The sequence below is a fragment of the Miniopterus natalensis genome, chromosome 20, assembly GCF_054644295.1.
Source record: "Miniopterus natalensis isolate mMinNat1 chromosome 20, mMinNat1.hap1, whole genome shotgun sequence".
Lineage (NCBI taxonomy): Eukaryota > Metazoa > Chordata > Mammalia > Chiroptera > Miniopteridae > Miniopterus > Miniopterus natalensis.
In genome coordinates this window covers 2,693,031-2,719,054 of record NC_142100.1, presented here as the reverse complement: position 1 = coordinate 2,719,054, position 26,024 = coordinate 2,693,031, and the positions used below count along the sequence as shown (strand labels likewise).

At 52.1% G+C, this 26,024-nt stretch overlaps 2 protein-coding genes across 2 annotated transcripts in view; one reads left to right on the top strand and one right to left on the bottom strand.

The window, feature by feature from the left end:
* B3GAT1 (beta-1,3-glucuronyltransferase 1) overlaps nt 1–2,721 on the top strand; it is a 28,457-nt gene extending 25,736 nt beyond the window's left edge. Inside the window, exon 7 of the mRNA XM_087828696.1 lies at nt 598–2,721. The gene's annotated coding sequence lies outside the window, so the exon portion shown is untranslated. The remainder of the gene's footprint in view (nt 1–597) is intronic.
* A 7,329-nt stretch (nt 2,722–10,050) lies between these two features.
* Nucleotides 10,051–26,024, bottom strand: part of GLB1L2 (galactosidase beta 1 like 2) — a 45,953-nt gene continuing 29,979 nt past the window's right edge. The window contains exons 7-19 of the mRNA XM_016215926.2: nt 25,222–25,303; nt 20,173–20,243; nt 17,086–17,170; nt 15,705–15,842; nt 15,079–15,159; nt 14,592–14,698; nt 13,915–14,055; nt 13,608–13,679; nt 13,252–13,330; nt 11,402–11,489; nt 10,995–11,106; nt 10,430–10,546; nt 10,051–10,137 (exon numbers count right to left, since the gene is read on the bottom strand). Of these exons, the coding sequence (XP_016071412.2) occupies nt 10,051–10,137; nt 10,430–10,546; nt 10,995–11,106; nt 11,402–11,489; nt 13,252–13,330; nt 13,608–13,679; nt 13,915–14,055; nt 14,592–14,698; nt 15,079–15,159; nt 15,705–15,842; nt 17,086–17,170; nt 20,173–20,243; nt 25,222–25,303 (1,260 nt within the window). The remainder of the gene's footprint in view (nt 10,138–10,429; nt 10,547–10,994; nt 11,107–11,401; nt 11,490–13,251; nt 13,331–13,607; nt 13,680–13,914; nt 14,056–14,591; nt 14,699–15,078; nt 15,160–15,704; nt 15,843–17,085; nt 17,171–20,172; nt 20,244–25,221; nt 25,304–26,024) is intronic.

The window sequence follows — 26,024 nt, the reverse complement described above, 5'->3', positions numbered from 1 at the left end:
CTAGGCTTCAGTGTCTTCACCTGTAAAATGGGTTGTTACAGGTACCAAGGACAGTGTCTGGCACAGAATAAGTTCCATAAAAGTGTTGCTGTTATTTCATTCTTTAAAATCCTCTGTTGAAGTGCCCACATGATCTATCTATGTTTTAGAAGTAAAGAAAGGATGTTCAGAAAAGCTAAATGAACTGAATTGCGCCAGGTGATTGGCAAAGCCAGGAGTCACCTCTAGGCATTTATTTCTATGATGTCATCACACCTCAGACAATGGGATATATCTGAACTCTAGCCCTGGGGTTTAGTGTCAGCTTCTGTGTCATGTTTGCAAGTGACCTGTCCACTGGGGACCCCAGGATGTCATTCTGTCTGTTTTGTCCCCTGAACTTAAGAAATCGACTGGGCCAGTGCCACTGAGAGCCTCAGGCCAGACCCCCAGGCCCCGTCTCCTGCCCTCACGCACCTCACCAGGGTTCCACAGAGGACCCCAGCACTGGGCTCTGTGCAGCTCCTCAGTGAACCCGGCTGGGAGCTAGGGTTGAGTAGCTTGGCCACACTGGCCGCCTGGACACCCCCTCACTCACTGCTCCTCTCCCCTCCACAGGAGCCTCTTCTCACACCCTGTTCCTGGCCTTCTCCCCATGGCTGATGGTCCCTCCAAGGCAGACTCCAAAGGAATGGCCATCACCCTCCTTTTTATTCTGAGGCTTCAGAGAGAGCCCAGCCTGATGCCAGGACAAAAGACAGAGAACCTAAAGCACAGAAATCCCAGACATGGTCTCTTCCACCCAGCAAGGCCCCCTGCTGGCCAAGCCCCCAGCCAGCATGCTGGTGCCCCCACGCCTCTTCAGAGCTTCCTGCACGACAGGCCTGCAGGAGCAGACATGTGGGGCTCACCCAAGCCCCAGAGTGATGCCAGACTGCAAGGGAGGTGAAAAGACTCAGCGGTCGAGGGGAGGGTGGCCCTCTCAGCTCCTGCTCCTGGGGTCCAGCACGGCCACACAGGCTAGCCAGCCAGAGAATTCTGAAGACCGGACAGCAGGCCCTGCCGGGCATCAGGAGCGCCTGTCCCTCCGCAGAGGGTTGCTCCCAAGTACACGTCTGCCTCTGTGGCTTTCCTCTAGTTCCAGAGCGTAAGGCCATCTTTGATCCCAACAGGTGGCCAGCCCTGCATGGGGGAAGCTGGGCCTGCCCACATGCCCCTGTGCCTCAGGCTGTGGCAAAGAGCCCCTGCCTCCGGCCCAGGCCCCTCGAGCCTGCTCCTGGCAGCAGAGAAGCAGGTGGGCCCTCGAGCCAGCACAGGTCATGTCTGATCTGGACTAGACCACATGAACCCCGATCCCCACACTGCCACCCCACTGCCCACTGCGCTCCAGGGCCCCTCGCTGGGCCAGGATGGGGAGGGCAGGAGCCCTCTTCCTGAAGCCCTTGAGATCCAGACCTCAGTGGCTCACGTGAGCCGGGCAGGAGAGGCGGAAAGAGGCCTGAGGCCCGGCAATTCCACGACTCCTTCCTGCCCCTGGTTTGCATGCAGGGGGACTGCGTTAGCAGAGGGATTTGGACACTGGGGAAAGGATACCTGAGCACACACGACTTTGGAAATCCTTGTATTTTAAACACAGAATGGGAAAGAAAGTCTCACTTCTCCCTAGGTGGGGAGCATGCAGAGCAGGCCGCCTCAGGTCCAGCGGAGCCCTTTCCTCCCCAAAGAGCAGCGCGTCCCTGGGGCCTCCCTCCACCAGGAGTGCGTGGGGTTCTGCCGGGCACTGGGAGGTCTCTGGCTTTCTGACTAGGGCCAGCGCCCTCTGCTGGTTATCTCGCTCATGCTCCTGAACGTTGGAAGCACAATTGTCCTCCAAGTGGAGGGAAAGGAAAGGATTGAGCCTACTGAAGAGGTGTTTATTTTTTAACTGCTAACAGCACCCACTTCATTTAAACTCACAGGACCAGTCTGAGGACCACTGAGAACCCACTCCTGGGTGGGTGGGGGGATAAGACTTAGTCCCGCAACCTAAACATTCAAAAAATAGCACTGGCTGCCTATTTTGAAATGGACTGAATTTACCACAGTAGTCATGAACCCATCCAGTGGGACCGTATCCCTGAGATCCCTGAGCCACCTTGTGGAACACCCCCAACCTCTTACCTGTTCAGTGGTTGCTTTGGAAATGAACCTCTCAGAATCAAGTGGCATGGCATGGGGGAGAGGGAGAGGCGGGCACAGGGAGCCATCCAATGAGTGCATCAGGCCCAGGCCTTCCACTGCCTCCCACTAAACCAGCCCTGAGTGCTCAGGTGAGCTTGGCTGGCCTTGGGCCACCTTCTCAGCCAAAAACAAAAACAACACAACCCAGGGCTCATTTTCAGGAAATTGACAAATAAACAAAATGAGGTATTTTCTCTTTCTCCCTCTATTATTATTTTTTGGCAGATTCTAGGTGTTTTCAACCCATGTCCTCTTCAGCTGCATGTGGATATATTTATAATTGTAATCCTGGCGGCCTGCAGCTTTCTTCTTTGTTGGGAATGAGTTTGTTAAAAATCAGAATGCGGTCCATGACTACAATTTGTTTTCCAAACTCAGCCTGTTCTCTGCTCCCCGCCAGAGGCGTGAAGCTGGGGCTGGGAATCGAACAGAGCCGGGGGAGGGTGGAGCCCGTGCAACTGCGCCATCTGGTCTGTTTAATTTAACTGTATTTAATTTGTTTTCAAAATTAAAAGTCAAATATGGTTTTTAACATCCTTAATCCTCCTCATCCCTGCTTTATTTTACTGCTTTTTATTGCTTTAACCATCCACCGAGTGTGTATTTGTCCGGTGCCTACTAGGAACAGCATTATTCCAGGAGCCAGCAGAGCAGTGCAAAACCAAAGCCCCGGGCTTTGCGGAGCTCACCTCCTCAGGAGGGCGTAGACGGACAGCAGCCACGCCTGCAGTATTCTCAGATGGGATCTGGTCTGAAGACAAGAACGAGCCTGGGGGTGGGAGCGGAGGTCAGTGGTAGGGAGGACCGACCCCTACACTGGGTGGTCAGAAAGGCCCCCCGTGAAGTGCCATCTGGGCAGAATAGCTGCATGCAGACATGCCATTATAGGGGCCAGAGAATTCTGGAGAAGAGAACTCTCTCCCTGGTAGGAGAGTGCTTAGCATGTTTAAAAAACAGCAAAAAAGCCAGTGGCTGAAACTGGGAAAGGTGGGAGGGGTCAGTGTGGGAGATGGGATGGACATGGGAGGAGGGGGAGGCACAGAATATGTTGGTTGGTCCTAGAAACCAGGGTAAAGTTTTTGGCTTCTATGTGAGTGGAAAGGGAACCCTTTGGAGGGTTAGGAGCAGAGCACAGGCACGGTCTAACTGGTCTTTTAGGAGAATCCTTCCACTTCCTGCGCTGAACGGTAAGCAGAGGTGAGGGCAGGCTCCTGGAGGCGATCAGGCAATAGGCCAGGCACAAGATGATGGTGAGGTGGAGGAAAGTGCAAGCTTTGGGGCACAGAGAAGTGGTTGGGTTCTGGATGTATTTAAGAGGGATAGCCAATTCGGGGAGAGAACTAGAGGGACAGCTGCCAAGGTCCCTGGGCTGAGTCCCCCTCCCACATTCCCAGACACCGTCTTTCCTGAGTCAAGCACTCCCCTCCACAGGCATCAACCCAGGCCAGTGAACTAGCCCCACCCTCCCCACTCCCAGGGGCTGCATCGTCGAACTCCTGCCCTGTGGAAGTCTGCTAGCTGTGGCCAGCCTGGGCTCATGGTGCACTTTCTTGGAAGGCTCTCAAGGAGGCCCAGAAACAGTGGCAGAGACAACAGGGAGACACTAAGTTGTGTAGCTCTAGGATGGGGTTCATTTTCCCCTTGCATGCCTCACCAGTGCAGAACCCTCCCTCCACATGGCCAAATGGTCATCTGTTTTAGCCCAATGAACTCTGTAGGCTTCACCCTGATGACTCTCTGAGACCTCATCCCATTACAAAGGTCCACAGGCCCCCAGCGAGTGGTGATGGCCTTTGTGAGCCCTGAGAATTTTGCTGAGTGGCCTCAGACCCAGCACTGGTGCTGTGTTTGACTCTGTTATCAACCTGATAAACACTTCCTGCCCCTACCGAGAACCTACCTCACACAACTCACGTACTACCAAAGGTTCTTTCAGTGTCTGAGCCTAACAGGCAACTGGCAGGTGGAGGCATTTTGATGACCTAATCCCAGGCTTGGTGCTTGTGGAAGTTGGCCCTGGTACACAGTTTGGACCCTCCCATGCACACCCTGGCCCAGCAAAGGCAACCAAAACTGTGGATTGCTTTGTAGCTTTAAACACGTAGCCCAGGACCAGTCACAGGCAGTGTCTGACTGACTGCACTTGAGGCCCCAGAACCAACACACCTGGTGGCAGGCTTCAGACCACATCAGAGCAGAACCAAATGACCTCCATAAGCAGAACACCCAAAGGGAGATCTCAGCAGGCACCAGATCCTGCTGGGGTGAATTCTGCTCCATGTGGTCGGCACCAGCACAGCAGCTCATACACTGTAGTTGGGGTCAATCCTCACAGCCAGCCCCATTCATGGATAGGCTAACAGAAATCAAAACAAAACAACAACAGGAGGCTCACCTAATCCACACAAGGGACATTCTTGGAGTACTCGCTCAGGTGATCAGGGAGACTGTACCACTGAGCCCCCAAGACACCTACTACATAAGGTCACCCTACCAAGACTGGTAGATACAGCAGATCTACCTGATACACAGAAACAGAGAGAGGCAGCTAAAATAGAGAGACAAAGAAACATGCCCCAGATGAAAGAACAGGAGAAATCCCCAGAAAAAGAACAAAATAAAATGGAGGCAAACAATCTACTAGATACAGAGTTCAAAACGTAGTTATAAAGGATGCTCAAGGAACTCGGGAAGAATGGATGAACTCAGTGAGAACTTAAACAAAGGGATAGTACGCATAAAAGGGGACACAGAAACCATAAATAAGAACCAGTCAAAATGAAGAACAGAATATCTGAAATGAAGATTACACTACAAGGAATCAACAGCAGGTTAGATGAAGCAGAGGACCAAGTCAGCAGTTTGGAAGACAAGGCAGCAAAAATACACAATCAGAGCAGCAACAAGAAAAAAAGAATTTTTTGAAATGAGGAAAGTTTAAGGGACCTTCGGGACAACATCAAACATAACAGCATCCTCATCACAGAAGTACAAGAAGGAGAAGAGGGAAAGCAAAGAATTGAGAACCTATTTGAAGAAATAATGACTGAAAATTTCCCTAACCTGGTGATGAAAAAAGACACACAAGTCTGAAAAGCACAGAGTCACAAAAAAAGATGAACCCAAAGAGGCCCACACCAAGATACATCATAATTAAAATACCAAAGGTTAAAGACAAACAGAATCTTAAAAGTAGCACAAGAAAGTTACCTACAAGGAAGCTCCTATAAGACTTCCAGCTGATTTCTCAACAGAAGCATTTCAGGCCAGAAGGAATTGGCAGGGATTATTCAAAGTGATGAAAAAGCAAGGACCTACAACCAAGATTACTCTACCCAGCAAGGCTATCCTTTAAAATGGAAGGAGCAATAAATACTCTCTCAAATAAGAAAAATCTAAAGAAATTCATTGCCACCAAACTAGTATTATAAGAAATGTTAAAGGGTCTTCTTTAAGAAGAAGTGAGGAACATAATTATAAAGAATAAAATGTCGCCCGGCGAGACGTGGCTCAGTGGTTGAGCATCGACCTAGGATCCAGGCGACTGAGGTTCGATTCCTGGTCACGGCACATGCCCGGGTTGTGGGCTTGATCAATGACTCTTTCATCATTGATGTTTCTATCTCTCTCTCTCCCTCTCCTTTTCTCTCTCTGAAGTCAATAAAGATATATTTTTAAAAAAAGAAAAAGAAAATGTCAATAAATACAAACCTACCAATAATCACTTTAAATGTAAATGGATTAAATTCTCCAATCAAAAGATATAGGGTAGCTGAATGGATAAGAAAGCAAGACCCATACTGTCTATAAGAGGCCCACCTCAGATGAAAGGCACATACAGACTAAAAGTAAAGGAATAGAAAAAAGTATTTCATGGAAGTGGAAATGAAAGAGAGGCTGGGGTAGCAATACCAACATCAAACAAAATAGGCTTTAAAGCAAAGGGTATAGTAAGAGACAAAGAAGGACACTTCATTATGATAAAGGGATCCATCCAACAAGAGGGTGTAACCCGTGTAAACATAGGAGCACCCAACATAGGGGCACCTGAATATATAAAGCAAATCTTGATGGATGTAAAGGGAGACACCAACAGTAATACAGTCACAGTAGGAGATTTTAACATCCCATTGACATCAATGATAGATCTTCCAGACAGAAAATCAACAAGGAACAGCGGCCTTAAATGACACACTAGACCAGATAGATTTCATTGATAATTTTCAGAGAATTTCACCCCAAAGAAGCAGAATATACATTCTTTTCAAGAGCATATGGAACATTTTCCCAGATAGACCACACATTAGGCCACAAAACAAGTCTCAAAAAATTGAAGAAGATTGAAATCATAAAAAGCATCTTCTCTGACCACAATGGTATGAAACTAGAAATCAATTATAAGAAAAAACTGAAAAACACACACATGGAAGATAAATAACATGTTACTAAACAATGAGATCAAGGAAGAAATTAAAAGATACCTTGAGGCAAATAGAAATGAAAACACAACACAAAATCTACAGGATGCAGTGAAAGCAGTCCTAAAAGGGAAATTCATAGCATTACAGGCCTACCTCAAGAAACAAGAAAATCCCAAATAAACAATCTAACCCTATACCTAAACAAACTAGAAAAAGAACAAAAAAGCCCAAAGTGAGTAGAAGGAGGGAAATAATAAAGATGAGAGCGGAAATAAACAAAATAGAGCCCAAACAATACAAAAGAGCAATGAAACCAAGAGCTGATTCTTTGAAAAGACTGGTAAACCTTTAACTAGACTTGCCAAGAAAAAAAGAGAAAGGACCCAAATAAAAGCAGAAATGAAAGAGGATATTGGGAGGGACACTCTGTAAAAGTATATGGTTGTCTCACCACTATGCTATACACCTGAAACTAATACAAAATAATATTAAATGTAAACTGTAACTGAAAATTTAAAAAGAAAAGTAACAACTGACACCACAGAAATACAAAGGATTATAAGAAAATATGACAAAAAACTTTATGCCAACAAATTGCACAATATGGAAGAAATGGATAAATTCCTAGGAACATACAATCTCCCAAAACTGAACCAAGAAGAAATGAAAAATCTGAACAGACTGATTACGTCTAATGAAATAGAAGCAGGAATAAAAAACTCCCAACAAACAAGTCCTGGGCTATATGGCTTCACAGGTGAATTGTACCGAACATTCAAAGAACTAACAGTGATCCTTCTCAAACTATTCAAAAAAATCCAAGAGGGAAGACTCCCAATCTCATTTTATGAGACCAGCATTACCCCAATTCTAACAAAGAAAGAAAATTACAGAACAATATCCCTGATGTACATAGATGCAAAAATCCCCAATAAAATATTAGCAAATTGGATCCAGCAATACATTAAAAAGATCATACACCATGACCAAGGGATGAAAGCTTGGTACAATATCCACAAATCAATTAACATGATACACCACAGTAACAAAGTGAAGGGGAAGAGGGAGCCAAGAGAAGTTTCTGATGAGTTGGATATGGGATATGAAAGAGGAGCTAGAAGCCATCTGAGACACACAATAGAATTGCCATTTCCCAACATGGGGCAGAGGGAAGGGGGCTGACATGGGAGTAATTGGAGTTTGAGGTCACACACCTCAGGTGCAGGAGAGAAGGTGAGTGGATGGTGGCCAGTGCACCTGGAGCTCAGGTGAAGATGAACACTGGAGCATGTGTCAGGCTGTCTACAAGCCCCGGTGCATGGAGCCACCACAGTGAGTGTGGACGGAGGGAGGAGCCCAGGGAGTGGGACTGGAGCCCGCCAGCATTTAGAGGTTGGGGCTATGAGGAGTCTTCAAGAGACTGAGGCCATCCATTCGGGAAGATCTGGACAAACTGTGAGCAAGCTCTGGAGGATGATCTCTGACAAGAGGCTTTGATAGAGAAGCTGCAGGGCTGTTTGGCAGGTCAGGAACAGTAAGCTGGTGCAGGGGGCCTCACCCTAAGAGAGGGCCAGTGTACCCCTGTGCAGATTTGCTTGAGAGAGTAATTTGTGGGGATTCTTCACTTCATGAAAGGATTCACTGAAAGGTTCCTTTAAATTCTAGTTTCCTTTTACATTTTCCAGCAGAAGCCAACTTACATGCAGCTCTGCAGAAGCAGGCGCTGGTGTGAGGAGAGGGTGGGGATGCTCCTCCCCAGCACTGGCCGTGCCCAAGCAGTCTCAGTCTCAGTCTCAATCACAACTTAGCTCCGTGCTCTCTCTTCCCAAGAGCTCAGGATAGCTGGTGAGTTTGGCCAAAACTGGGACTTTGTCCCTTCTGACTGCCCAGCCATTGTCCATACTTTTCACATTAATAAGTCCCATTTCTCTGCTCCCAGCGGGACCCTGGGGCCAGCCCTGTGACTGTCTGCCCTTGACCTGGCTCAGCTTTCGTGCCAGGGGCCGCATATCACAGCTGCTCCAGCACAGGACTCGAGCCTGTGAGGCTGAGGGGGCCTCAGCAGGATTCCCCACCTATCTGTACGGCCTCCTGGTATGGGCCCTGTCCTGGGGAGGTGTTTGCTATTTGACTTGACTATTATTGAAGATAGTTTGTGGCAGTAAAATCCAGGTGTCGCTTGTGAAAAAAACTCACCCACTGTAGCTCACATGTGGAACTCTCCACTGTACAGCCGACTCTCACCCTCTGCCACCTGCACCAGAAGGGATCGTATTGGACGTGGCTCCAAGGGCCCTTCCAGTCCACACTGACATTCAGGGGGATGGCAATTGGGAGAGACATGGTGAGGAGTCAGCCAGAGATAGAGGTTGGGAGGGGTGTGGTGAGGAGTCAGCATCTGGATCCTGAGTGCCAGCCGGGCTAAATGTGTGCCCGACCTCACACTGCTGCTGCTCTGGCCAACGGCAGCACAGATGTTATCAGAGAAACACCACCGGAGGGTTTGATTCAACTCTATTGCTTTATTGCAACTCAGGACAGCGAACTTGAGCCAAACCCTCGGCCCAGTCCCAGAACAAGTGCTTCAGTTCTGGACAGACAACTGCAAAGGAAGCTGCCTCTCCCTGAAGCCAGTTACAGGAGCCGAAGGAGGGGACTGTGCTGGCAGCCAGGTCTGCACTGGGCCTGCAGGACCGTGGCACCCAACACTCCAGAGGCGACCCCTCCATGCCACTGCAGCTGGGCCTCCTGCCCTCTCCCTCCTGACCCTCCCAGAGGCTGTGGTTCCTGCTGGGACCCACATCTCCTCCTCTTCTCACTGAGTAAAATGGGAAATGCTCCCTAATTCAGGAAAATGAGGGGCTGGGTACGTCCGTTTCTTGTAAGCTAGGCTTGCCATCCTCTTGGATGCATTTGGATGGGAATGAAAAATAGTCTCTCACTGTCTCTCACATGGAGTTTCCTCCAGAATCCCAGAGAAGGCTCAGGGAGGGCAGCAAAGAAACTGGGGTGAGAGCCTCCCTTCACTATCCTCTACAAACGGCGATAAAGCCACTGTTTCAGAAACATTAAAGGGCCCCGAGGGATTGGCCAGGCCAGGTGAGGACATTCGTAGGAGCACACCTGTGTGCAGCAGCCATGCCCAGCTAGTCGGGACTTCTCCTGAGACCCATGTGTCACCACACAGACATCTGACTAGACAGCCCAGACAGACGTCCCTCTGTCCTCTCCCAGGGGAGCAGAGAGGAGGAAAGGTGCCATCAACAGATCCCAGTCAAGAACCCACTCAGGTGAGAAGGGGTCTCTCCCTCACCAGCCCCTAGGCTGCCCCTGAAGGGAGCTCTCCCGACAGGCGTGCGCAAGGGCCTCCCGTCAGCAGTGAGGGGCACTTCTGCTCCTGCCACCAGAAGGCCCGGGAGGGCGGCGCTGCTCAGTTCAGGTACTGGTTCCTTCCGAGACGGGGTGTCTCGGTGAACTGTATCACCGGCCCTGCCATCTTCTCCTCGAAGACAATGACCTGGAGAGAGAAGCCTGGGGTATGACACAGTCCAGGTTCATCTTGAAGCCAGAGAGGGAGCCTTAGGGAAGGGGCTGGGAACTGGGCTACAAGGGACAGAGACCCACAACGCACCAGCACCGAGGACCCTGGAAGGGAAGGTCAGAGCTTCCGCCCCTTTCCTGCCCTAACCAGCCATAACCGACTGTGACAAGGGCCTCCCTCCTGCCCACCGGGGAGCATCATGATACCAGGGAGGGGAGGAATGAGACGGGGTCCTGGGAAGAAGGGAAGGGGCAGCAAGTGCTCCCACCTGGTTGATGCCTTGGTCCAACCAGACACCTGGGAGGTAGAGCGTCTTCTGGGGTCCAATGTTCCAGTAGCGTCCAAGATTTTGGCCGTTGATGAATACAACCCCCTTCTCCCAGCCCTTTAAGCAGAGCAGGGTAATTGAGTCGCCATGAGAGCCAGCAAATGTGAAGTCCCCCATGAAGCAGAGATGGGCACATGCTCAGAGTTCTTCTCTCAGCTTCCAAAAGACCAGTGTGAACGAGCATTTGACAGCAATGAGATACCAACTGGAGTGTTCTGTCTCTTTCCCAACAGCTCTAACTTCCCAGGCAGGGTACCCAAGGTCACACTGGACATAGGAACCTGGACCCTGAGAAGCACCACTAGATGGTCCTTCTGCTTTGAGCCCACTTGCTCCAAGCCAGGGAGGTGCCAGGAACCCTTGCAGAGAGCAACACAAGGACAGGGACCGTCTAGGCACAGGTGACGGAGGGCTCCAGCAAGGCTTAGGAGAGCCTCATGGGGAGCAGCCCCTCCTCAGGGCATTTGAGGATGGACAAGAACCTAGGCAGGGAGGGGCTACGAACCTCCAGCTTCATAAAGGTGTCCAAAGGGGGGAGGTCAACAGGCAAGGCACCCAAGAAGAAAGCAGGGAATGTAGGTGCTTCAGGAACAAGGTTCCATGCGCTGGAGTTGAACCTACAGACAGAATAGAAGCACGGAAGGGAAGAGGGCACTTTCTCAGACCTGGACACCGCCTAGCAGTCCATCATCTAGTTGCAAAGGCACCTGTCAGCAGGGCCTAGGAATGGCAGCATGGGGGTGCCATGGAAAACCCCTAGTCTCCAGTGCCGACCCCATCACCACTTGGGCAAGAAGCTGTGGGCCCTGGTCTGTTCACACAAGTGAGGGGGGCAAGGACGGAGCAGCTCTCGGGGCCTGCCTGCTCTCTCTGCACCCAGGAGTGCACACACTGCCCTCGGTAGGGACCCACCTCTGAAAGAAGCTCTTTCTCATATCCAGGCTGTAGATTCTAAAGTTTTTCAGGGGAGAATTATTCAGATAGATATTTCCAATTATACCTGTGGGAAGGAAGCAAGGAAACATGAACAAGGCTAAAGGCAGGGGTTACCTGACTGGCTGCTGCCAGGCACATCCTTGGACAGTGCATACTTCCTATGGGGCTCATCCCATGGCCTCAAAGCTTCCCCATAAATCCTAAGGGGGTAGAATGAGTGTACACCAGGCCCCAGGATCTGCATGGAAGAATACATCAGACAATGACAGAGCTGAGAATGGCAAGGGTGAGAACAGTCTATGGCCTCTCTGAGGAGAAGCTCCCTTTTAGGGTCTGAGAATCCCTGTACAATAAGATAGGGCCTAACGGGCATAGGACTGAGAGGTCACAGCAGTTCCAGCCTAGCTTCAAGGTCAGTTTTGGTGGTGTCCCAGATTAAACAGGCCTAAAAACTCAGCCAGAAATCTTCTACATGAACTAGGATTAAAGATACATGTTTTAAGTATTTAAATTATGAAAAGATGGCACTATGACTCTGGTGTCTAAGTCTGGGAAACTGCACACACTTGCACTGCGATTAAGTGTTGCCTGGGGGAAGGGGTCAGCTCTGTGGGTCCCAGTGCTGACCCATGGTCCTCTTGACCATGCAGCTGCTGAGTTGCTGGAGTGGGAATTTAGATTGGCTGGGGAATGAGAACAGCCTTCAGGGACTGCAGACTCTCTAGAATTGAAGGTCCAGGTGTGTGTGTGGGGCATACATTTCTGGAGCAGAGGTCTGTGAGTTATAAACACTGAACTGCTCCAGAGAATGGGAACTCCACAGGGAGAATTCAGGGCACACCTGGTTCGGGGGCCTGAGAGACAAAGACCGGGAAAGGGTCAGGCTGGCAGTCCCATCCCGTAAAGGAAGTGAAGACCAGCCTGGAGAGGGATCTCCTTGGGAAGAAGCTGAGAGCCAGGGAAGAATGCTGGGGAAAAGGGGAAGTGAGCCTGGACAGTGACAGAAGCTACTCTGAGGCCCTTCTGGAGAGGGCTGATCCCCAGGATCAGGAAGCCCCCAGTGCTGAACCACATGGCTTCCCTGGCAGAAAGGGATATGAAAGTTTCCTCATTATAAAGGCAAACTCCTGTGAGAGAGTTGGGAGGTCACCAATGTCCCTCCCCACAAGATATGTATTGTCCGAGTTCTTATTTCATAACTTACATGAAAACCAACCTTTTAATACAGATAAGAAGGAAGAGGCAAATTTAAGCAGACAAGGCTTAGAAAACCAGGAAAAACTAAATGAATTGGCAGAGTGTTCCTCGAGGGGCCTGCCATCAAGAGGATTGTTCACTGTGTATCCTGTGTTCTCCCACCACAAACGAGATCAGTGACTTTCCAACGTATATCAAGAAAAGAAATGCAATGTGGACACCCAAGAAGGTAGGAGTCTTTATGCCTTTTTTTGGATTTCTGGGTATCGTCTTGCTTGCCCCTCACACCACCCCCACCTACTAAGTAGACAGTGGCCTGCTAAAGCACCCTGAAGCCCAGGTAGATCTGGAGAAGCCAGCTCAATGTTCACTGTGCATTCACCATGGGCGTGTAGACAACACATACAGAGAATGCTATCAGAGAAGAGGTCAGAACCCAAGTGGGCCTTTCAGACCCACTTCCACCACCCTTCAATGGGCCTCCATGACCCACCTCACTGCAATGGGCCTCCATGTCCCACCTCACTGCAATCAGCCTCATGGCCTGCTGATGAGCTTGGATGGAGAAAGGATAGCCAGGCATATGCTGAGTGTCAGCAGCTCTTCTCTCAGCATGTGCTGTGACCCACCTTTGCGCTGGTCATCAATATTATCCCCGTAGTTGACTCGCCCGCAATTCTCCACCAAGATCCTCAGCATGGTGTAACCCTGCCAGGAACACAATAGTCGGTGCTGGCTGCCTGACCACCCAGCCATAAGTTCACAGCTCTACCCTGGAGTTTCCCTGTAGAACTGCAATTCTTCCCTAAGCTCTGGGGATGGGAGTAAAAGCACCTCTGCTGATCAGAAAACAATGCTCTGCCCTCCTCTCCACGTATAGTGCTGGTTAAGGAGCCTCCTGTGTTCTAGGTCTTCTTCGATTCCCACCAAACCTGTTCAGGAAGTGACTGGCACTACCCACCACCCAGCTCCCCAGGAAACCAACCTGGATCAAGGGGATAACAATCTTCTTCCTTTTATAGTCCAAGAAGCCAAAAAATACTGTGTTCACAAATACCTGCCGGATGAACAGACAGAAAGCATCCATGGGTTGACAGGAGGGGGAGTAAGCGGACTCTGCTAAGCAAAGGAAGAGGTCACACTGTGTGCGTGTGCACTGAAAAGGACTGCACGCTGATGGTGATGGCCTGTGTCTACGCACTGTAACAGCTGGGTATGTGAGCGCTACGGGGAGGTACACTCTACGGCTTGATCACTAGAAGGTCACAGGAATTAAGAGGAGACACTCCTACCTGTCCCCGGTCACGCACAAGACCACTGAGGACACCAGGTGAGTCGATGGTTGTCTCGTACAGAGTGTACCCAAAGGCCTGGCCATTTCCATTGTTCACTGGCAGGTTTTCCATGTTGATGGGCTTTTCAGAATTGGTTGGCTGTATAGAGAAAAGACAAGAGGAGGCCCAGGGCTAGTCAGAGGGGAGAAAAGGCAACATCCTCATCTTGATCCACTGGGGAGTACAGGGTAGTGGACAAACCTGACCTCTGGGCCTCTGTCATCTTCTCCTGCTCTCCAGAGTCACAGGGAAGGGGTATGTGAATGGGGAAGGTGTGAAAATAACAGAACAGAGCTCTGTGACGCAGTGGCCCTGTAGCTTTTTAATCCATCACTTTGGATCACAGCACCCTCTGCATCAGCCGCAGGAGGTGCACCCTCTTCTCGGAGGAGGTGGAGCATTCCTGCCTCCCCGCCCTCCCCTCCCGCTGAGCTGCAGAATCGGAATCCCTAGTGCCTTGCCCAGCTTTTCTTCGAGTTCTCTCTGTTCTTTCCCACTTCCTACTCTAGGATGAGCCTGTTCTCTTTTCTCTGAGTTCCAAAGTTGGAGAGTGGACCTCAAAGTTTTCAAAAGCCGTTTTTCTCTTCCTCCTCGACTGCTGGGAGGGGGCCCCTGGCCTTGGTGGCCGCACTCACCTCCTCCAGGTACTGGAGGGCATCCCACAGCGACAGGTACAAAGCTGGACTTAGTGACTCGTACGCAGTCTTGGGGAGAATTGCAGGTGGGGGAGGAAGAGCACCACCTGCAACATGACAGCAGGGCCGTCCCAAAGGACCAAACAGCCACTGCCTCCTCCAGCCCCACCCCCGCCACTGGCTCCGTCCAAGGCCCAATGTGCTCCTCTATCCTAGTGCCACCCGGGACACAGCCCCACACCCCACTGGGAGGGAATGCCAGGGGAGCACAGGGGCCTTGCTCAAATCCTCAGGAGTCATAACACCTATAAAAGACGAACCTGGCAAGGCACAAACCACGATGAACAGCCTCTCAAGCTTGCCTGCCCTGCCTGAAGGCGTTATTGCACCGCTGGGGTGAGAGGGGCAGTAAGGAAGTAACCCTGGAGGGGGATTTAGAGCAAAAGCGAGGGCCCAAGCTGGTGCTCAGGTGCTGCTCACCAGGTACCTGAGATGGAGCCAAAGAACTCTCGGAGCTTCGTGTACTTCGCTGTGTAATCCCCGGCCTCTGTCAGCACTGCGTCATAGTCTGCAAGACACCAGGGCACCCTCACCGGTCACTCATGTCCTGGTGTACGTGGCAGCAGAGAGAAGGGAGAAGCTGGGTCGAGCAGCATGGTCCTCGCCCAGCAATCTGGGAGGCAGAACACTTGGTACGGCTGTCAGAAGACTAACACCACCAAATACTATAAAATGCCACCAACTCTGCCCACGACCACAGCATAACCTTAAATTTCCAGGAGCCTTTCCCGCCTTCTGGAGGGCAGGGGTCACACCACCTCCGAGGCCTAAGCAGGGAAAAGAGGCTGCTCTTGTCTCAGGACTGTCCAGGTGGAACCTCCTCACTTCCTCCAGCTCATGCCCAGAGGCTCACAGGCCTGTCAGCTGGCCTCAGTCCCCCACCGCTCTGGAATTTTAAAAGTGACAATCTGGACACCTCCACTTTCCCCGCCCAGAAACTCCAGAGGCAAATACATTGAAGGTGCCAGAGGGGCCCCCAAAGGGCTCTCCATGAAAGCCCAGCCTCATAAATGTTGGAGTGCTCCGGGAGGGTCAGTGTTGCAGAATACTTGCCATAGCTGGTAACGTCGGACTTATATTCCTGAAAATGCATGGCTCCATTCATGAAGCCAAAGTTGGTGCCCCCGTGGAACATGTAGAGGTTGATGGAAGAGCCGGCATCGACGATGGCAGATACTGTATTTAAAACCTCTACAGGAGGAAGACAGGGGAATGTGCAGAGTGAGACAATCCACAGTCCCGAGGGCACTCTCACCTTTCCTAGTCCCTCCTCAAGCTCAAGTCCGCAGCTCTGTCCTCCAGCTTTTACTAAAACCCAGTCACAGAGGAGGAGAAATCACCAGAATCCCAGCCCCAGAGCTTGGACCTCCAGATGTTTTTAAAATCACAGCCAAAACTCCACGGACTACGACTTGGACCCTGCTGCCCAGGGCGGCCTTGTGCCTCCAGCTGCCACTCCCACTCCCTGAGCCGCAAGGAGGTGGGACTCATAATTAGAGATACAGTGCCGACTACCTCCCTTCCTACCTCTGTTAAAGACTGAACCAATGACATGAGAAGACAGTATCGAAGGAGAAATACAAGTGGTTAATAAATATAAATATATTTTTATATATGCCTCAGTATTGGTCAAAGAAATGTGAAATAACGATGGCCTGTCAGATTGGGAAATACGAACCATTATTTCAGTGCTCAGTGTTGACGAGCCTGTTGCAAACGGGTATCCCCCCCCCTTCAACAATGGAGAGCTCAGAACTGCTCCAGTCCCGGGAAGCAGTTCAGTAAATACATGTTAAAATTGCATTCACATAGCAACTGTATTACGAGGGACTTCTCACTGGGAAAAATATGCCAGGTGTTCAAGAATGCTCACTGAAACTGCGCAGTAGCAGGACACAGGAAACAGCCTCAGTGTAGACCAGTGGGAGGCGGAGTCAAGGAGCTGGTTCAGACAGCAAAAGAATGCGCTTTGGGCATTCTTTAAGCAGTGACGGAGTTTATATCTAATAGGACAGAAAGCTCACCATTGTGTCACTCACTGGCACACACAGGTGACGCGTTCTGCCCAGAGAACGGATGTGACGGCATTTGGCCACATCTGTAAGTGCACAAAGGGCTGCAAATGGAGGAAGAGCCAGAACTTTCTGCAGGGACATCGCCATGTTTCTCTGGGCTCTGGGACTTGTATTTCTTCTTTATACATTTTCTATATTTGTTGAATGTTTGCAATAGGCATGTGTTACTTATCTAATTACAAAAACACAATAAAGCAATTTAAAAATCCTACTATTCTCTTCAAATGTCAAGACAAACGGTTCTGGAATATCAAGAGCTATTACATGCAAATAACCACAATCAATTAGCAGGTCATCGGAACTTACTCCTACTTCTTAGGTCAGCATGCATGTTGGATGTAGGGACTGCAAGCACTTACCAGAAGAATCCAGGATGTTGTGTGGGCCCCCCCAGCAGTCAAACCATCCCGTCCAGTACTCCATCACCATCTTGGGCTGAACACCCTGGGCATCATAAAATAAGAAGTTAGCTGATCAAGAGAGGCAGACAGAGGGGAGCCCCTCCTTGAGGGCAATGCCAACCCCTCTGTCCTGCCAAGTCATCCCCTCCCCAGAGCCCACTGAAAGCGAGCACAGCTGAAGACAGAGGCACCTGCACCGGCTCGGCCTCCAGATGTGGCCTCCACGGTGCAGGTGGAGAGTGGAGCAAGCTCCCCAGGTGAGTAGCCCCACTGCACACGGTTCTGCTGAGAAAACATGGGCTCTGTTAAAAGTTAAGCTTCATCAGAATTCAGCAGCTGCCTCAGGTATCTTCTCCTACATCGACATGCTTTCTGGATCAGGCCAAGCTTTGCCTGTCCTCTCCCAGGAGGGGGGGCGTCAAGACAACCCCTTCTGAGTGCACTGGGCAGACGCAGAGCCCTCTATTGCTGCCCCCTTCTAGCTGGGAGAGTCAGAGGCTTAGAGCGGGCCCTCTCCACGATCCCGTTACGTTTCAATAGAAGTTTACAAGATCGGAGCTGAAAGCAGGACCTTACGGTGCAGTTTCGCAGAGCAGGCTCTGCAGCCACCGGGGCTGCTTCACAGCTGAGGGGGGAGGGGGATCTTCAGTAGGTCTGAGGCGTTACTTCAGATGCTGACTTTAGCACAGGGTTGTCCCAGGGATACAGACCTTGTCCCAGGACCGTGCTCTAGGCTGTACATTTGCAGCAGCACCGGGGGGAGCGGGGTGGGGGCTATGCTGGTATTTCAGGTTCCACTCAGAGCCTTCCTCATTTACCAACTTCCTCCTCTGTCAGTGACAGCAATATGTTTAGAGGCAGCTGAATACAAAATCCGACCCCAGGTGGTGCAGATTTATGGGCCATTGAGCAAAAGGCACCAACCATGCCGGGGGAAAGGCCAAAGTAGTGCAGTTAACTGTTCTGGCAAGACTGGTGACCGGGTTTTCTTTAGAGCTGTCTACTTCCCGAAAGGGCACATACTGTATGACATTTAAGTTACTACGGAGGAGAAGCAGATTCCAAGTCCCGCACATCGTAATCTCCAGTGCCAGGAGGGGGCTCTGACTCAAGGGTGCTGGGTGCTCCCAATGGGCAGGTCAAGCTGGAGCCATTCACCCACTCAGCCTGCGCTGCACACCCAAACCTGCCCCTATTCCCGGATGTTGGATCCATCCTATAAATATGTCTCCTTAACTGTAACATGGTAAAGATGGTCGCCAGCTCACAGGGGTCCTGGGAAAACCCACTGAGATCATGCACACAGAGCCCCTGGTACACAGTGCCTGACACCTAGTGGGTACTTAAGAAGCACTCACCTCCATGGTCTCCATCAGGGAACATGGGCATGCAAGACCAGCGAGTGCTGCTGGCACCCTGAAGGGAAGCGGAGCTGGGTCTGCCCTGAGGGACCTTCAAAGGAGGCTTTGACCTAAACAAGGACACACCCATCCCTTCCTCCAGGGAAACGGAAATCACTGAACTGCGGAAATCACTGAGCAGCACCTCTCTGCCCACAGGATGGGCCAGCCAAGGCACACAGGTGAGGCCTTCTCCAAGGGTAACAGAAGGGATCAGCATGAAGCCCTGCTGCCCAGTGCTTTCCAAACATGACCTTGTGTGACCTCAAACAGCCCTGTGAGTGGGTACCGTCATCATTCCTGCTTCTCCAGAGGACATGGAAGCCCAGAGGGACCTCACAGCACATGGATAGCCCGTGGGCAGCTCGTGGCTCCCTGGGCTGCTCCTGACAGCACTTACTACAATCCTACTTAGCTCCTGGGCAGCTATTTAACATGCCTCTTCCCAGCAGGTGATGGCGCCAGGAAGGCAGGCCCTGTTGTCTTAGTGACCGCAGGGCAATGGCCCAGACCCACTCCAGTCACAGAGCAGGACCAGTAAATACCAGAAGAGGGAGAGGAGAGGCAGGAGGGACATGAAGAAAGGAGGGGAGGGAGGGAAGGAAGGAGGGAGGAAGGACGGAAGGAGAAAAGGCTGGACATGGGCCACAGTATCCATGTTTCTCCCCTGACCTGCCTAACAACTGCCTGGGGCCGGAACTCAGCTGTCCCATCTTTCCCAAGGCAACTCCCCTGCCCATTCTGCTGGGCCCCTAAACTCCAGGAACAGCTGTGTCCCTCATCCTACATGATTCCACACTGTGTGGTGACTTCATATGGTTGTGTCCCTGCCTCTGCCCTAAGAGACAAGCTGGGATGCAAGCAGCCCCCGCATCTCCACCTTGCGGCTGTTCACAGGGACGCAACCGCTCCGCTCCGGCTGGGGCCATGCGCGTGGCCGGCAGCTGGGGTCACTTTCACCCTCAGGTATGTGGGGTGAGAGGCAAGGCCTTTCAGTTCTGCGAATGCCACAGCTATCTCAGGAGAGACACACAGACTGGAGATAAGAGGAATCTATCAGAACAGGATGTAACTGTAAATTCCATCCATCTGCTGGATGCTGATACATCCAGAAACTCCTCTCTCCTGACCTGGAGTGGGCCAGGCTTCCTGTCTTGCTGGTGACAATGATCTTCCTCAGCCAGAGGGGCTTTGCAGGTTAAGGTCAGGCGTGTACAATGTGGGGCATTCCCCCCATCCCAGGGCCCAGTCTGAGCAGTCGGGACCTAGCTGCATCCACAGGATTCCAGCCAAGAGGCCTGGGCCAGCACACCCAGCCTAGAGCTTCAAAACAACCCCCTTCTCCACAGGGGGAACCACACTCATGGGTCGGCCCACACAGCAACGCCTCAGAGCTGCTCCCCTTGCCCGGGGCGGGGCCGTATGACACGGGGGGCTGGGGTTTGTGGCGTGAAAGAGGGGCTACGAGCTGAAAACCTGATAGAGCCAGAGTCCCTCTCCCCAGGAGCACCCTAGTGCCATGGCAGGCAGGCAGGCAGGCAGTCCAAGGCACAGCAGACTTCCTTCAAGAGGCTCCATTTAACTACTCTCGAGAATCCCTACACACATACTGAGCAGGGAGGACAGCTTTCCCGGGGCCACTCACCTGGACACTCAGGAGAAAGGGGGTTAATAACTGAACGTCCTGCTGTGACTGTAAGTTGATGGTGGCCAGCACTGCGAATGGACAGGAGAGAAGAGAAACTAAGTATTGTCTTAAAGCCAGACAGACTTTCTGAATCACCCCAGACCTTTCTTAACTCACCAGCAAAATAAATGAACTAATCTTGACATTGTTTCCCACCTGCAATTAGAGTTTAGTTCCTCTGACATCAGATGTACTCTGTTCATCTGGACAATTACCACTCCGCACAGACCTCCTGACCACCCCCCCGGCAGAACCTGGCTCTAAGGCTCCCTGACCACTGCTGTCTGCCACGCAGTAGGCCTCACATGTGCTGGCCGTGGCTTGAGGTCCAGTGGTCCTGGAGAGGCATGAGAGATGGAGCCAGCCTGCCAGCTAGCCACCTTCACACTGTTGGGCATGAGCCCCTGATTACCAGAGACTAAAAACAAACAAGAGCTAGGGCTCCTGAGGTTAAATAACTTGCCTCAAGGTCAGAGGACTGGTGAGCAGCAGAGCAGAACTGCACTCCAGGCCCATCTGACATTGACCCATTGTCCTGCAATGTCACTGTCCTCCCGAGACCCCTGGGGAAGACGCCACATCCAGCCACTCCTCCCCTAAAGTGGAAACTCCCTGAAGACAGGATGCCTGCCTGAAAGTGACCAGGCAAACACCTGAGACATCAGCAGGATTAGCTTGGCTAACTGAACACAGCATCTACTCCTACCCTCCTGGAAGGCCGTAAGGAACAGGACCTGGAGAGGAGATGCTTTCAAGCAGAAATGCTTTCAAGCAGAGATGCTTTAAAGAAAATCTTGGGAGACTGAAAAGGGAGTGTTGAGAAATGGCCTAGGAAAGCGGGAGTTATGATGGGCCCATCACCTCACATCCAAGGCACTGTGCATGGGAAGACATCCCAGCCCTGCCCCGCGCAACCCTCAGGCCTCTTGCCCCCCCGCTCCCCCCCCCCCCCCCCCGTGGCCATCCCTCCGGGAAAGCTGAGTCTCCAGGCTTGGAGGGACCGGCCCAGTGGATTGTGGGTGAGAGACGTGCAGGGGGAACGAGCAAGGGGAGCCTGCCCACTCCTCCCCCGCTCCCCGAGTATCTGAGTGCCACACCAACACATTCTCCTCTGGAGACATTTAGTAAAGCCAAGGACATTATCTCCAAACACCGACGTCTGGGTTTCCCATTGAAACGGCCACCGCAGCCTAGTCACCCCGCAGAGCGGCACCCCATCCCGCCTCCCCCAGTACTCAGCTCCTATGTGGCCGGTGAGTATCCCCCTCAAACTGCTCAGTCAAGAGCCAGGCAGCTGAGTAAATCCCCTCACATGGAAGACTGGAGCAGAGCAGGTAACTGCTAAAAAAAGTAAAATATCTCCAGAGAGAAAAGAAAGATAGCATCCATTTAAAAAGTATTCCATGAAAAAAGAAACATAATCAAGAAAAACAGGATTCAGGAAATAACAGGGCGGGCGGATTGAAAGCTGGGGAAGTCACCCAGAAAGTTGAATAAAGGGGCAAAGATAAAAAAGTGAAAAGACAAGCAACTCAGAGTTGACACAAGAATCCAATCACAAATAACAAGAATGACCAAAGATCAGAAAAAAGAGGGGAAAGCATACATAAATGCAACCGAATGTCCCACCACCAACGGCCATAATTGTCCCAATTCAAATGATCGACAGAAGTGCCGTGAAAAGGGCGAAGTCTCACATCAAGAAAAGCCTGGTGAAATACCAGACTATCAAGGCCAGAAGGAAAAATTCTCAAATTTTCCAGAAACAGGAAGGGAAAAAACAAACATACGGAAGGATCAGGAAGCAGAAGGTGCTGGTTCTTCAGCAGCAACAGTGGCTGCTACACTGTAACGAGCAACGCCTGCAGTTCCCAGACAGGGTTCCACAGGGGACCGGGCCAGGCTCCGTGAGCTGTGCACAGGCCTCCACGCGAGCCAGGGACAGTGCGAGTAGACCTGATACAGAGTCTGATACATACAGGCATTTGAAAAACATCTGTGGCAGAAGTGTGGGAGGTGTGTGGTAGAGCATTCAAGAGAAAGTGGCAAGGGTAGAAAGAAAAGAATGGAAAAGGAAATAAAAACAATGGGATAATTACATTGAAAGTGACAACCAAGCACACTGAGAGTCGGTCACCAGCACTGTGCAGGCCTGGACATGCGGATAGGCCTGTCTAGGACACCACCTGGGGTCGTGTGTGCTCACAATCGATGCCACAGGAGCCGGAGGCGGCTGCCCAGCCAGGAAAGCCACACAGCCGAGGCGGCAGAGGGAACCAGAACCCCAGCCAGAGCAAGCAGTCAGTAGGTAGCCTTTCAAATCGATATACACACAGTTCTGTGGGTATATCATTTGTAATTATGAAGGAAAATGCCAGAAGAAAAGTTAAACAGCTCAAAATGGTCATTTTTGGGGGGGTGCGAGGATGGAGGCTACACAGTACTTCCTGACAAGCATTTTTATGACTTGACTCCTATACCTTGTCAATGTGTAACTTTAATTACATTTTTAATTAACTGGGGGGGGGGAACAAAACCCTTCCAGGCAGCTGCAGCAGACAGCCATTGGTCTGAGGCCTGGGGGTGGCAGGGTGGGAGGTCCAGCATCCACGCAAGGCTTTCCTCCGCAGAACCCTGTGCTGAGATCCGCAGCAGCCTCAAAGGGTCTTGCCTCCCAGCCAGCACTGTCCACAGCTCACTCTCAGACCACCCCAGGCCCGACCATCACTGGGAGATAGAGGCCTTGAAAGCAGCTGCGGGGAGACAGCACCACCGTGTGGAAACAACAGGAATGGCAGCTGGTCTTCACCAGGAGGCAGGGTCTGGGTGCTTGAAGAACTCACCCTGCCAGGGGACCAGAGCCTCCTCCTGCCCATTCATCCAACAGTCACTCCCTGTGCGCCAGCTGCACAGCAGGTGCTGTCCTAGGGCTATAGAGAAGCAAATTCCTCTTTCCAGGTGCTCAAGACAGTGGAGGGCCACGCAGACTGGGAAGGTGAAGGCTGTGGGTGCAGCAGCAGGAGGTGCAGTCGCAGGAGCCCCAGCAAAGGCCAGCAGCAGGCAGGACACCCTGTCAGTGCACTAACGTGTCCAAACTAGACTGAAAGGGCCCAGGCCCAGGGCAGCTCACTGCAGTGACAGAACAGGTACATGAAACAAAGAAACTACCTGGAATGCTAGAAGGTGAAGTGGAGCAGAGCAGAGCTCCAGGGTGAGCTACAACCTCAAGTGGGGGCGTGAAGGAAGCCTTGCCTTGAGGTGACCGTGGAGAAAAGCCGGGAGGTAATGGAGTGACCGTGCCCTGCCCAGCTGGCAGAGGCTGGGGGTGTCCAACATGTCTGAGGAGCAGGAAGGCAGATAGGAGGGAGCGACGGGATGGGGCAGGGTGGGCCAGGGGGAAGCAGGAGACAGCCGGCCAGGAAACAGGCATGTGGGAGGCCTGTCTAGGTCATTCTCAGAATTTACACTTCACTCCGCATGAGACAGGCTGCACCTGGAGTTCAGGTGGGTGTGAGGTGATTAGAATGACATTTTCAAGGCTGCTATGTTGAGAAAAGTTGTGAGGGAGTCAACAGTGAGAAAAGGGAGATTAGTCCCAATGCCGCTGCAAGAATGCAAGTGAGAAATCATGGTCATAGCTGAGGTGGTGGAACTTATTTGGATTCCAGATGAATGTTGAAGCTGAAGCTAAAGATAAGAGGGATGTGCTAATGGCTGTGTCCGGCCTATGGAAGGAGAGGAGTTCAGTGACTACAAGGTTTAGGGCCAGTGCCACTGGGGAAAATGGAGTTGCAACTGACTGAGAAGAAGACAGCAGGTGGGCGGGTTCAGGAGGGAGACAGACGCGTTCGGCTCCCTGATGGTTCCACTGAGACTGGAGCCTCCTAAGGGGCCTGTCCAGGGGATAGAGGTGAGGCAGGAGTGTAGGGAAGGTCCCTGATGGAGACGACATCTCAGATTTATCAACAGGTAGATTATAGTTAAAGCTACCTGGATGTCGTCACCAGATGTCACCAGAGAGAGAATTCAATCCATGAAGAATCTGAACATCAGGCTCAGGGAGAGGTGACCAGAACAAAACACGAAGAAGGAGCTGCCCTTGAGGCTGGAGAAAAACTGGGCAGTGGTGCCTGGACACCAAACGAGGAGGAGGTTTCAAGGAAAGAGATCAATGGTTGTAACGAACTAAACCAGAGCGTCACGAGGCTACGAGGGCTCACCATTTAAATGTATGACACGGAGGCCACCAGGACCCTGAGAGAGCATCGTCGTCAGTGAGACGGTGAGTGGTAATGTGTCCACTGTGTTATAACAGCGATCGATCGGGAGAAGCGGGACAGGGGGCCAGTGAGAATGGATGTGGAGAGATTTGTCAAAAGGGGAGCAGAGAAACAGAACAGCCTCTGGACAGGGAAATGAGTCAAGAGGTATTTCTGTAGAAGGGAGAAATAACGTGTTTATATACAAGTGGGGATGACCCAGGGCAGAGCGCGAGTTGCTGAGCAAGCCCTCGGGCACGTGAGAGGCCGCACAGGGCAGAGCAGCTGGCCTGAGGCTGGAGCTGGGCGTGCCCCGCAGTGACGGGGCCGAGGAGGGGAGCCCTGCTAGAGGGCACCCACTCGTCACTGTGGGCTGTTCAGGCCCTGGGGAGGGTCAGTCATCTCTGCAGCTGGGTAGGACCGGCGCAGGCCGCCCGCACTGCACCCAGGCTTCAGATGCTCAGCCTCTCTGCAGACATTCAGAGACCTCAGGTGCCCACCTCCCATGCCCCCTGTGCCTTACAGTCCGCAGAGTGCTGCCAGTTTAAGTGCACAACAGACAAGGAAGACCAACTACAGAGCTGGTGATCTGTCTCTGACACGGACGCCAGCTCCGAGGCCCAGAGCTTCTGGGCCCAGGGCCACGCACACGGGAGGAGGCGGCATCGGAGCAGCTCGGCCTGCGGCCGAAGCTGCCAGGGGAGCCCGCACAGCCAGGCCAGGCGCCGCCCCGCCTCCACACAGGTACCTCCATCGACGACCCCCTTGCTCAGGTCATCCTTGTTGTCTGAAGTCAAGAGCAGCTCCACGATCCCTCTGTCCTGCAAGGCCTATGGGGGACACGAGAGGAGTCAAAGTGTCACTTCTCGGGGCGCCTGCCAGGTCACAGGGAACGAGGCAGCCGTGAGGGGAGAGAAGAGATTCAAGTGAAGCATGTTTCTCCGCGGAAAACAGAACCCACCGTCTGTGGCGCCACGTTCAGCAAAGCCCATCAGATCGGAGTCCAGCGGCGGCAGGGGCTGGCAGCCCCTGGCTCCCCCGACCCGGCTGCTGTGCGATCGCCCAGCAAGGGACCACAGGGACCCCGAGGTGGGTCAGGACCTCAGGGGCAGCGCCCTCCTCCCCTTCACCCTCACCGGAAGCACGCGGCTCCCTCCCGCACGCAGCAGGCCGGCTCTGGTCGCCGGCCGCGCACAGGCACGTGCCCCTGGTGTGCTGCACACACCCAGTAGAACAGTGAGGGTTCCTTGAAGGCTGTAAATGAAAGGATGAAAAAGCAGCAGGAGCACACGCTGTGCTGGGGACAGCGGCCATCTTCCACTCAGAGCAGCTGCTGACGTGCGCAGCCGTCACAGGCACAGGCCTCCGCGGAGCTCCACCTACACCGCTGTCCTGTCCGGTCTGCACAGCGGCGTCTGCCCTGTCCAGGCGCAGAGCTCAGAGGAGCCGAGGAGTGCTGCTGGGACAGAGCTGACGGGCAAGCAGGGGTCTGTCTACCTTCAAAGGCTCCGCCTGAGCTGTGGGCAGCTTGGAATCAGAAACCCCAGCAAG